The sequence below is a fragment of the Ailuropoda melanoleuca genome, chromosome 15 (genome assembly GCF_002007445.2).
Source record: "Ailuropoda melanoleuca isolate Jingjing chromosome 15, ASM200744v2, whole genome shotgun sequence".
NCBI lineage: Eukaryota > Metazoa > Chordata > Mammalia > Carnivora > Ursidae > Ailuropoda > Ailuropoda melanoleuca.
In genome coordinates this window covers 83,212,144-83,224,791 of record NC_048232.1, presented here as the reverse complement: position 1 = coordinate 83,224,791, position 12,648 = coordinate 83,212,144, and the positions used below count along the sequence as shown (strand labels likewise).

Sequence of the window (12,648 nt, the reverse complement as noted above, 5' to 3'; positions counted from 1 at the left end):
TGTTTTGTAATTCCTAAAATCGTTCAAACCCTAAAAAAATCCTTTTCCATTGTTTGCCCATACTACCTCTTAGAACATTAAGTTCCTGGTATTGAATACCTAACTTTTTTTTCTTTTGAACTTTCCTCAAGTCTTCTTCCAGCCTTTTTGGAGTAGAGAGTCCTTCTTACTATCTTTGTTCTTCTTAATGTCAACCCCCCATCTTCATTGCTCTTATTTGGATCCTTTCCAATCCATTTTATATTTATGAGGCGTATCAGTCAGAACTATGATTATGTTTGGGCACACAATAGCCTTATATGAAGATAGAATATGATGGTCTTTCTATTTTTTAGTTTTCAATGCCTTTCTTCATTTCATAGTTTTTCAGTTTTTTATTGGTTTCCTCATCTCCAAATTAGATTAAAGTGTTCACTGNGATCCCAGGACCCTGAGATCATGACCCAAGCTGAAGGCAGCCGCCCAACTGACTGAGCCACCCAGACACCCCATAGTTTTTCTCTTAATCTGGTAAACACTATAAAATTGCCGGTACATTCTATCACCCCTTCCCAAAAAGTAGTATAAAATTTTGCTTAGTCTTAAGTTGTATCACAGATATCAGTTAAATCTGAAATTATGGGGTTTTGCTGTTTGGTGGAGAACTTTTTATATGAAACTATGATTCTAGCCCAGCAATTTAACAGGAGTACTTAAATGGAATAAGGTTTGCTGGTTCCTGCCCTTGACTTCCAAGCATTATTTTTAATGTTTTGTATCTTTCATGCATTCTTCCTTATACACATTCAGATTTTTCCTCAGAAACTCCCTGTCTTGGTTCCCAGATTATCTTTAGGTATCTTTCATTTGCTTCATTCTTTGTTCAGACAACAAGTATGTATGTATGTACGTATGTATGTATTATTTTTTTAAAGATAGTTTATCGTTATTATTTTTTTAAGTGAACTTTGTCCACAATGTGGGGCTTGAACTCATGACCCCAAAATCAAGAGTTGCGTGCTTTACCTACTGAGCCAGCCAGGTGCCCCCAACAAGTATTTATTGAGTGCTACTTAATATGCAAATACTACTTCATAGGGTCTCTCATATGCAGTTGTTACCATCTCAGCTAAATTTCTCAGTTTTCTAGTGAGAGGTATGAACTTATAATCAGGAGATTTCACAACTTTCTTTCCCCAGTTTTCTTGAGATATAATGGACATGCAGCACTGTATAAGTTTAAAGTGTACAGCATAATGATTTGACTTACATATACTGTGAAATGATTACCACTATAAGTTTGGTTTTAACATCCATCACCTCATATAGATACAAAGAAAAAGAAGGGTTTTTTTTTTCATTGTGATGAGAACTTTTAGGATTTACTCTCTTAACAAATGTCAGATATGCCATACAGCAGTGTTAACAGTAGTCATCATGTTGTCTGTTACATCTCCAGTACTTATTTATCTTTAATTGGAAGTTATGTACTTTTGACCACCTTTATCCAATTTCCCCACCACCCCCTGCCTCGTAACCATAAATCTAAGTGAGATCATACATTATTTGTCTTCCTCTGTCTGATTTATTTCACTTAGCACAAGGCCCTTCAGGTTCATCCCTGTTGTTGCAAATGGCAGGATTTCCTTCTTTCCTTATGGCTGAATGGTATTTTATTGTATATTAACAATTGTTTATACAAAACTTGTTACTGTATGTGAAGCTACTTTTCCTAGGTCTTAGGGCTGAAGTTTTGATACTGTCCTACTTTCCTTTAGGACTCACAAGCTTTTGTTTTTTAAAAAACACACATCTCAGTGCCATCATCCATGTGCATGTGTGTGTGCATGTATGAGCGTGTACACATACGTATCAGGGTGGGGAAGGATATTGAGGACTGTCCTAAGGAGTTTGGGTCTCAAAGGATCCTTGGATATCATAAAATTGCATCTTTAAAGGCTGCTGTTAAGGAAAGCAAACATGCTCTTTCAGAGTCTGTGGCAAAGAGTACTGAACCAGATGGATTAATCATGTGTAACAGTTTTTTCCTCTAGTGCACACAGAGACACAGCTTAAATGGTTAAGTCATAGGCAAGATGGGAAAAAAATTCTTTGAAGGTTAGGTTGTGGATTTTCGTAGACATTTGTTGTTTTGTAATTCCTAAAATCGTTCAAACCCTAAAAAAATCCTTTTCCATTGTTTGCCCATACTACCTCTTAGAACATTAAGTTCCTGGTATTGAATACCTAACTTTTTTTTCTTTTGAACTTTCCTCAAGTCTTCTTCCAGCCTTTTTGGAGTAGAGAGTCCTTCTTACTATCTTTGTTCTTCTTAATGTCAACCCCCCATCTTCATTGCTCTTATTTGGATCCTTTCCAATCCATTTTATATTTATGAGGCGTATCAGTCAGAACTATGATTATGTTTGGGCACACAATAGCCTTATATGAAGATAGAATATGATGGTCTTTCTATTTTTTAGTTTTCAATGCCTTTCTTCATTTCATAGTTTTTCAGTTTTTTATTGGTTTCCTCATCTCCAAATTAGATTAAAGTGTTCACTGAAGTCTGCAGGGAACTCTTAGGTCCTTTTTCTAGATTAAGAACTAGAGCTTTTTCATTATACAAACAATATATATGTGTTTTAGAGAAAATTTGGAAACTAAAGAAAGTAAAAAGAAAGAAAATTGTTCATAGTCCAGTTAAAACCCGTTTTGTGTTTTTGGTGTATTTCCTTATTATCTCTTTTTCCTCTGGTTAATATTTTTATATATGAGTATGCATTTTCATATCTTAGTTTTCTTACACGTTAGATCAGCATTTTCCATACTTTAAATGCTTTATAAAAATTCTTAACTGCATAGTAGGAGTCAGTGAATGAATATATTCCTAATTCACTTAACCATTATTCCATGCTATGGTTTAATGAAAAGATGCTATTGAAAAGATTTTGATGTTATAATGTATTCTTTATCATTTTTAAAGATCTTGTTCTTATGTTTCCAGGTGTTTTATTTTTTTATTTTGTTTTATTTTTAAAAATATTTTATTTATTTATTCAGCAGAGATAGAGACAGCCAGTGAGAGAGGGAACACAAGCCAGGGGGAGTGGGAGAGGAAGAAGCAGGCTCCCAGCAGAGGAGCCTGATGTGGGGCTCAATCCCATAACGCCGGGATCACACCCTGAGCCGAAGGCAAATGCGTAACCGCTGTGCCACCCAGGTGCCCCCCAGGTGTTTTATTTTTAATAACCCATTTCTGGGTATTATGACTAAATATTCATGTAAGTTAAAATATTTGGGCAAATATCTATCATCAAACATACATCTCTATATTTTTTAATGAAATCTAATGGCTTGGATTTTTTTTTTCCTTCTTCTTTCAAGTAAGCTATACACTCAGCTTGAACTCACAGCCCCAAGTTCAACAGTCACATGCTCTACCAACTGAGCCAGCCAGTTGCCCTGGGAATCGTTTTCTTAAAGAAATTTTCTGCCCCAGATAATGTTGCTACACTATAACACTTTAATACCTTTTGGATACTCATTAAAGTGTTACTTCTCAAGGTACTTCCCCTTGGTAGTTGGAGGATAAAATTTATTCATAACTATTTCTCCTTGGCTACTGTTTCCTTTTATCCCATTATATGTTGTGTGTGCTGCTTGTATTTCAATTGCATGTTGTCTTCCTGAGTGATGTAGTTGAGGACAGTATCAGACTTGAAATCACATGCACTCTGTGAGCATAGTAAATATTAATTACTTAATTTAAAAAAGATTTTATTTTATTTATTTTAGAGAGAGACCGAGAGAGCACAAGCAGGAGGGATAGAGGGAGAGGGAGAGAGAATCTGAAGTAGGCTCCCCGTTGAGCATGGACCCCATCCTGGACCTTGATCTCACCACCCTGAGCCGAAACCAATTGTAGGACACTTAAACTGAGTGTGCCACCCAGGCGCCCCAGTAAATATTAATTTAAAAATAATTCTGACTTACTTTCGAGAAAACGCTTAAGATTAGTGGTAGCTTGCCAGTAATATAATTTAGCGTAGTATTCAGCATATGTCCAGTGAGTATGTCTCTTCACAGTGACATCTAAACTTCTGTCTGCCCTTCCATTTCCAGGTTGCCATCACGAAAGCCAAGGTGGATTTCTCCAGTGTAGTGTGCCTGCCCCCTTCCGTCATTGCTGTGAATGGGCTGGACGGAGGAGGGGCTGGCGAAAATGATGATGAACCAGTGCTGGTATCCCTGTCTGCGGCCCCCAGCCCCCAGAGTGAAGCTGTTGCCAATGAACTGCAGGAGCTCTCCTTGCAGCCCGAGCTGACCCTAGGCCTCCACCCTGGCAGGAATCCCAATTTGCCTCCACTTAGTGAGCGGAAGAATGGTGAGTACATACAGAATTCTTGCATTGCCTAATTTGAACCAAGGTCTTCATATTCATGTTATAGATTATTACTTTATTTCATGTCTCCTGAAAGTTTCTTTAATCTTACTATTTCTTACGAAATAGAGAAATAGTAAGTTTAGGTGATCATTATAAACCCAACATTTCCTGCCTGGATTATTACAACTGCTTTCTGATTTGCCTTTCTACTTCTCTGCTTCCCCTTCCCAACTCCTTCCATAAATTCATTAATTCAGCAAGTATCTATTGAACATCACTATCATAAACTGTGCTAAGATTAGGGATTAAATGATAAATAAGCCTTTGTCATTAGGAAACTTATCCTATACTTTGTCAGAGTAATCTTTTAGACCTCCCTAGCTTAATACTTTTCAGTGACTGCTCTATAGGATAAAAACAAAAGCCATGTTTTTACAAGGCTTGCAGGGTCTGGTCTCTTTCTGTTTCATTAGCTTCTTCTCTTATCATTCCCCCATTCCTAGTCTTCACTTTTTAAGCTTTTTTTAAAAAAAGATTTATTTATTAGAGAGCACGCACCCATATGTGTGAGCAGGGGGTGGGGCGGAGGGAGAGGGAGAGAATCTCAAGAAGACTCCTTGCTGAACACAGAGCCTGACATTTCGGGGCTTGATCTCACGACCCTGAGGTCATGACCTGAGCTGAAATTAGGTCGGATGCTTAACTGACTGAGCCACCCAGGCACCCCTAGTTTTTGCTTTTTATTTTATTTTTAAAGATTTATTTATTTATTTTGAGAGAGAGAGAGAGAGAGAACGAGCGTGTGTGGGCATGGGGGGGTGGCACAGAGGAAGAGGGGGAATGAGAGAATTTCAAGCAGACTCTGAGCTGAGCATGTGGAGCCTTGTATGGGGCTCAGTCCCACAACCCTGAGATCATGACTTGAACCAAAGCCAAGAGTTGGACATTTAGCTGACTTTGCCACCCAGGCGCCCCAGTTTTTGCATTTTAGTACTGTTTACAAAGCATGCACTCTTGCTTCAAACTTTTGTTAATTAAAAAATATTATAGTTTGTTATAAAAACTTAAGATTTCAGAAAAGCTATAAATAGTAATATAGCAAATACTTATGTACTCACATGTATCTGGCTTATGTACTGTTCTCCATGGATCTCCATCCATCCCCAGGGTAACTACTGCCCTGAATTTGATATTTGATTGCCAAGTGTTTCTGTATTTTTTTTAACATATGAATATATTCCTAATAATTGTAAAATATTATTTCTCATTTTTATATCACATATATATTTATTGGAGAGAATTATATGTATTCTTCTGCAACTTGTGTTTATTGTTCAGTATTTATTTTCCTGTGAGTTATTAAAGGTATTCTACAAATTCATCTCGTCTAATCTGTGAATCATTTTTATCAAGTAGTCCTACTTTCCTGTACTATCTTTAGTGTCAGCCTTATCTGTTTCTTAGTGTGCATGAGTTTTTATGCCCTCTGTTCTGTTTCGCTGGTCTCTGTTCGTCTCTGTGTCGTACTACATCATCTTAGTTACTGTTGCTTAACGATTAGTCTTGTTATTTGTTAGGGTAGTCTTCCTTGCCTTTTCTTTTTTTTTTTTTAAAGATTTTATTTATTTATTTAACACAGATAGAGACAGCCAGCGAGAGAGGGAACACAAGCAGGTGGAGTGGGAGAGGAAGAAGCAGGCTCCTAGCGGAGGAGCCTGATGTGGGGCTCGATCCCATAACGCCGGGATCACGCCCTGAGCCGAAGGCAGATGCTCAACCGCTGTGCCACTCAGGCGCCCCTCCTTGCCTTTTCTGTCTCCAGAGTTGTCTTGGCTGTTCTTGCCCTTTTTAATTTTCCATAACTTTAGAATCAGCTTGTGGAGTTCTGCAAAAAAAAACAAAAAAATAAACCTCATTGGGATTTTTTTCTCCAATATTTTATTATGAAAAATTTCAAGTATATGATAAAGTTTTACAATGAATACCTTTATGTCCACCCTTAAATTCTACCATTAACATTTTGTTATACTTGCTTTGTAACATATCTATCCCTCTATCAATCCATCATATTTTTTGGATGCATTTTCAAGGAAATTGCAGACACTGGCACACTTTCATTTTATTGAAATATATAACATTAATATAGAATAATACACAAATTCTAAGTGTCCTGGTTGTTGAATTATCACAGAGTAAATACATCTATGTGTAATTGCTACTTTGTTAGGAAATATTCCCAGCACCCCATAACCACCCCGTGTGTTTCTTCCCAGTCAGTCCCTCTTTTTGCCCAAAGGAAACTACCATCCTGACTTCTAATACCATGAATTAGTTTTGCTGATTATCAAATAGTCCTACCTTTCTGTACTGATCTTCAGTGTCAGCCTTATCTGTTTCTTAGTATGCATGAGTTTTTAGTGTGCGTGCACTAAACATGATGTAAATGGAATCATGCTGTATGTGTTCTTTTGCTGGCTTATTTTAAAATTCATTTGTATTGAATTGTGTGTGGCTCTAGTTTATTTTCATTGCTATATAATTAATCCTTTTTATGAATATAGTGGAATTTGTCTATTTTACTTTTGGTAGGTATTTGGGTTTTAGTTTGGGGCTATTATGAATCATGCTATAAAATCCTTGTATATGTGTACTTGTTGGGATTTTAATTTGAAATATATCATTTATAGGTAAATGGGGAGAACACACATTTTACATATTGGGTACTAATTTGTTTTATCTGTCCTTTAGTCAGTTTTATCTCTCCAGTTAAATAGGTCTTCTTGATTTTTTCCACAGAGTTTTACAATTTTCTCCATAAAGGTCATGTAAATATTTTGTTAGGTTTATTCCCAGGTATCTTTTTTTTGGGGGGGGGTAGACATTATCAGTGGTATGTTTATATAAAATATCTTCTGACTGATGCTGGGGAATAGAAATACCAAACTTTTTAAAAACTCCCATGGCTTTTCTACATTTATGCCCTCTATTTGAGATACCAATCTGTTCCTACTCTTCTTGCCAACTTTTACTTGTCCTTCAGTATTCTCTTCAGGCATCACTCCCTTTGAGAAGCCTGTCCCAACTCAGTCAGTGTTAGATGCCCTTCTTTCGATTTGGCCAATTACCATTTATCGGTATACTTCATCACTATATTGTAATTGAAATTCTTCTGTCAGCAGCATGAGTGAGCCTTTGGAAACTGAAATCTGATCCTGTTACACTTCTCACACAACCCTTCAGTGTTTTCCTGTGAGGGTTATGATGAAATCATAGTTTTTTGTTTTTTTAAGATTTATTTATTTATTTATTTTAGAGAGAGTGAAAGTGAGAGAATGTGAACGCGAGTGGGGGGAGGGGCAGAGAGAGAATCCTTAGGCAGACGACCGCCCTGAGTGCACAGCCTGATGCAAGGCTCCATCTCACAACCTTGAGCTCATGATCTGAGCTGAAATCAAGAGCCAGCCATTCAACCACTTGAGCTACCCAGGCACCCCAGTATCATAGTTTTAATGACGTGGGCCTGATATCCTTACTCTGACCTGATTTTTTTCCTACCTCTGTCCCCTCGCTCACTCTACTCTGCTTTAGCCACACTTTCTTGCTGTTTCTTGAACACATCAAGTATGCTCCAGTCTCGGGCCTTGGTACTTGCTGTGCCTTTACTGAGGTTCCTGCACAAATGTCTTTCCTCAGGGAAGCCTTCCCTACCTGTCTTATCTAATATAGCACCTCCCATTACTCTCTATCCTCCTTTGTCTTTTTTTTCTTCTAAGTACTTGTTATTATGATGTATGTGTGTTTGTATATGTGTGTGTATATGTTTATTGTCTATATTCCCCTTCCGTTGATAGTATATTTCATGAGGCCAGTGGGCAACCAATAAATATTTGTTGAATGAAGAGATGAATGGTTTACTTGTTTGTTCCACTAGAGACAAGAACTCTGTTTTTATATCCATAGTGGGAAATGTAATGGAAACTCAAACAGTTTTCATTTTGGGAAATAATGGACACTCAAGCATTTTTTTCATGTTCTTTTCCCATTTCTAATTTCTGTTTTTCTTCCCCAAAATGGCAGAGACTTCAGCTTATTTATACACTAAGGGGAAAGAGTCTGGGGGGAAAAGCTGAAGACAGAAAAGGGGAAAGGATAACTGAGGAGATGTGAGAGGATAGGATTTAAAGGTATTGGCTCTGCCTTGAACAGGGGTAAGGGCCATGATTCCTCTGGGGTAGGAGGAATGTCAGTGAAGGTGATGACAGATAGCAAACGGCAAACTGCTAAAATCTTGGGCAGGAAGTGGAGGAAATTGATGCTGACAGCTGTGATGGTCTCAGGGGAGTCAAGAGCAGCTGATGCTGTTGGGGCAGAGGTGTTGGTGCATCTTCAGCCTTTCTCTCTCAACTCCTTGGCATATAAATCAATTGAGTTTTTTCCCCATTTTGAACAATAAGTTTCTAACCTTCCCAAAATCCCAAAAGAGCAGGTTATATCACTCTCCCTCTACTTTCCCACATTCCAGAGACTTCACTGTGTTCTGGCTTCTATCCCTGTTTCTCTTCAGAAACTGCCATCGCCAAAGTCATTAGTGTTCTTGTAGATCAAATAGGCACTCTTCTTCCTGTTTGACCTTTTTTGTAGCATTGATATGATTGGCCACTCCCTCTGACCTGCAACTTTTCCTCCACTAACATTCTTGGCTTTTCCAAGTCTGCTTTTATAGCCACTCCCTTTTCTGCTCAGACCTTTTGCCAACTTTCTTTACCCACCTCTTAAATTTTGTTGCTCTTCAGTGTTGAGCTCTAGGGCTCCTTTACTTCTTACTCTGTATTTTTATCTTGAATGATTTCCCCCAGAACTTTGGCTCTAGCCACCATCATATGCTGTTGATTGATGCCTGTATTACATCTCCAGGTCAGGTCTCTCCCCCGAGCTGCAGACTCCTGCGCTCAGCCGTCCAGCACCTCTGTAGGCTGTGCCGCAGACTCCATATGTTCGGAGTCCAACTCCTCGTCCACCTGCAGTTCCTGCTGAGTTCTCTTGTAGGAAGGGGCACCTCCCTCCACCTGACATTCAAATAAGGGGTTGTTTTATTTTGTTTTCTTCCTAAATGGAAACTTTTAAGAGTTTTGTTTTATTTATTTTTTATTTATTTTTATTTTTTTTAAAAGATTTTATTTATTTGACAGAGAGAGAGACAGCCAGTGAGAGAGGGAACACAAGCAGGGGGAGTGGGAGAGGAAGAAGCAGGCTCCCAGCAGAGGAGCCTGATGTGGGGCTGGATCCCAGAACGCCAGGATCGTGCCCTGAGCCGAAGGCAGACGCTTAATGACTGTGCCACCCAGATGCCCCTAAGAGTTTTGTTTTATAATCAGATAAAATGTAGGAAAAAGAAAGTAAAAATTCCCTCATAGTTACACAGTTCAGTGATAGCCAGTGGCAGCAGTTAATATATTTTTCTGTCGGCTTTTGTGTGTTCATTTATTTATTCTTACATGTACTCTGTATGACTTGTTTTCATGTAATTTTATTTCATGAGATTTTCCTATATTATTCAGTGGTTGTAGAAAACATTTTTCCTCTGCTTCATATTTAAATTATGTATTGAATTGTGTATATATAACAGTTAGCCAGTCTCCTATTATGAGACTCTTGTTTTTATTTTTTTCTGTTATAAATAATACTGCAGTAAACATCTTGGTATATAAATCTTGGTGTAAGTAACTGTAGGACAGACTTTCAGAAGTTAAGTGACAAGATACGGACATAAAGAACATTTTCCTTTTCTTGTTGTGAAAGTAACATGTGTGGGTGTGAAGTTTTTACTTTCTTTAAGTCAGTGTTTCCAAATTGTCCCGGAGAAAGATGATAGTATGCTAATCTTGGAAGTAATTTTTTTTTTTATTCCATCTCCCATCTACCTGCTTCCCCTGTCTTTCTTCCCAGGCACCAGTACCACCTTTTTTACATTCTGCAGCATTCATATATACTGAATTCACTCTATTCTTGCCATCTTTACAACTGCTGCTTAGTGCAGACTCTTAATAATGCCTTTCTCCGATTGTTGCAATGACGGCCTTTGAACTGGTCTCACCTTGTTTCTAATCTTGTCCCTGTGGCCACTGAGATGAATTTTCTAAATGATAAATGTGGTCCTCCTGGTTGAAATCACTTTGTAGTTCCCCTTTCCAACAGGGTAAAGCTTATTATGCGCTCCTCAGGATGGTAAACCAGGTCCTCAGAGCCAGCTTCTGCCCCGCCCTTCATCTCTTCCCACTCAAACTAAAATATTTGGGATTTCCCAAAGAGATAGATTTTCACATCTCAGTTTCACTTCATGTCTTGTTTTTTTTTTTTTTTTCCCCCTTCCCTGAGTGACCTTTCTCCTCCTGACATTTCCATCTAGTCAAGAATCAAGGGAAGGTGCCACTTCTTTCAGGATTCTTCCTCAGACTGCCAGCTTGGGCTAGGGGTTTATTCTTTCAATGTTCTTCCAAACTACCCTCTGTGTGATACCTACTTGTTTGTTATTAGATTTGGCTAGAAGAGAACCTTTCTGAATGCAGGGATTATGTCTGTTTTACTTATTGTGGTATCGTTAGTGCCTAGTCAAAAATTTTAGTGTGCTGATGAATCAACTAGAGTGCCTGTTAAATGCAGACTCCGATGTAATCTGGGAAAGGCCTGAGGTTCCACGTCTCTAACCAGCATGCAGGTGATGCCAGTACTGTTGGTCTGGAGGACCACACTCTGAGTAGCAAAGTCTTAGAATGTGGTAAGTGATGAGTGTTTGTTGAATGTACAAGCAAATGAATACATGGTGAAACTGAAACTAATAACGCACTGAAACATTGACTTCTTAGATTTAAGCAATTAAGAAAGTGATTGTTAACTCTGTTGCTGGACAGAGGAAAAAAACCCAGTTTAATTCAGGGTTTAGATTATTTGGAAGAAAGACTTCTGAGTCCACTCCTGTGTAGGTGAAATGTGTTGCGGAATAATTCTTTTATTCTCTTAATTAGTGATAGAACATTTAGATCACAGGTTTTAACTATTTTTTTAAGTTGATCTCTATAAATTTGAAATTAAAAAAAAAATTTATTTGAGAGAGAGAGTGCATGTGAGCGGAGGGAGGGGCAGAGGGAGAGAGAGAGAGCATCTCCAGCACACTCCCTGATGATCTTGGAGCCTGATGTGGGGCTCAGTCTCAGTACCCTGAGATCATGACCAGAGCCAAAATCAAGAGTCAGATGCTCAACCGACTGAACCACTCAGGCACCCCAAATTTGAAATTTTTTAATATAAGCCCGGTGTATAAAACAGCTATTCTGATTGAATGAAACCTGAATGGAGAAGCCAGACCCCCACTTACTTGGCATCCTTCTTGCCCCTCAGGAAACTCTTGAAAAAGCACAAGTTGAAAACTTCTGATCTGGATCACATTATCTCCTGTAATTTGAGCTATGTCAGAGACAACCTCTTCAGTTGCTTGAATGGTTTCCTAACTGCCAAGCGTCCCAAACTGATTATTTCTGATCGTGCTTGGAAGGGAATATGGATACTTGAAACTAACAAACATAATGTTGTATACAACATAGTTATCATTTTGTCAAGAGAAGAGAAGGCGAAGAAAGTGAAATTGTGTTCAACATTAGAAAGGAAATGGGAGGGGGGAAACTGATAATTAGAACAATACTGAAGGGGAGAAGGGCTTAATAAAGAAATACTCTGTAAGAAGTTTGATGACTACCAAATAACTTATATGATAGAATGTATGCCAGTGACCAGAAATATTAATTGCTTAGCAAAAATCACTAATTATCAAAATCAGATTCTGTTATTATAGGGAGAAAATAGGAAATATTGATCAAGTTTCTTTTTTATTGCATCTAGCAGCCACCAGTTACATGTCTGGACAGGGGCAATATTGTCAGTGTCTAGTTGCAGGGCCTTCTACTTGTGCACCTTAATGGTGCTTCTTCCTGTCAAGAGGGGTAAGAGGCTGTATGTACCAGTGAGATCATCATTATATTTTATGCCAGGTCTTCTTTATATGGCTGCTTATAGGAAGGTAAAGGTAAGAGCAGAAATGGAAAATCCTTTTTTTTTTTTTTTTAAGATTTTTATTTATTTATTTATTTGACAGAGATAGAGACAGCCAGCGAGAGAGGGAACACAAGCAGGGGAAGTGGGAGAGGAAGAAGCAGGCTTCCAGGAGTGGAGCCTGATGTGGGGCTCGATCCCAGAACGCCGGGATCACACCCTGAGCCTAAGGCAGACGC

At 38.3% G+C, this 12,648-nt stretch overlaps 1 protein-coding gene across 3 annotated transcripts in view; it reads left to right on the top strand.

The window, feature by feature from the left end:
- The window catches only part of MRTFA (myocardin related transcription factor A), a 160,468-nt gene that overhangs the window by 44,190 nt on the left and 103,630 nt on the right, over nucleotides 1-12,648 (top strand). For all 3 annotated transcript variants that reach the window (XM_034644540.1, XM_034644539.1, XM_034644538.1), the window contains one exon: nucleotides 4,105-4,366. In XM_034644540.1, the coding sequence (XP_034500431.1) occupies nucleotides 4,105-4,366 (262 nt within the window). The remainder of the gene's footprint in view (nucleotides 1-4,104; nucleotides 4,367-12,648) is intronic.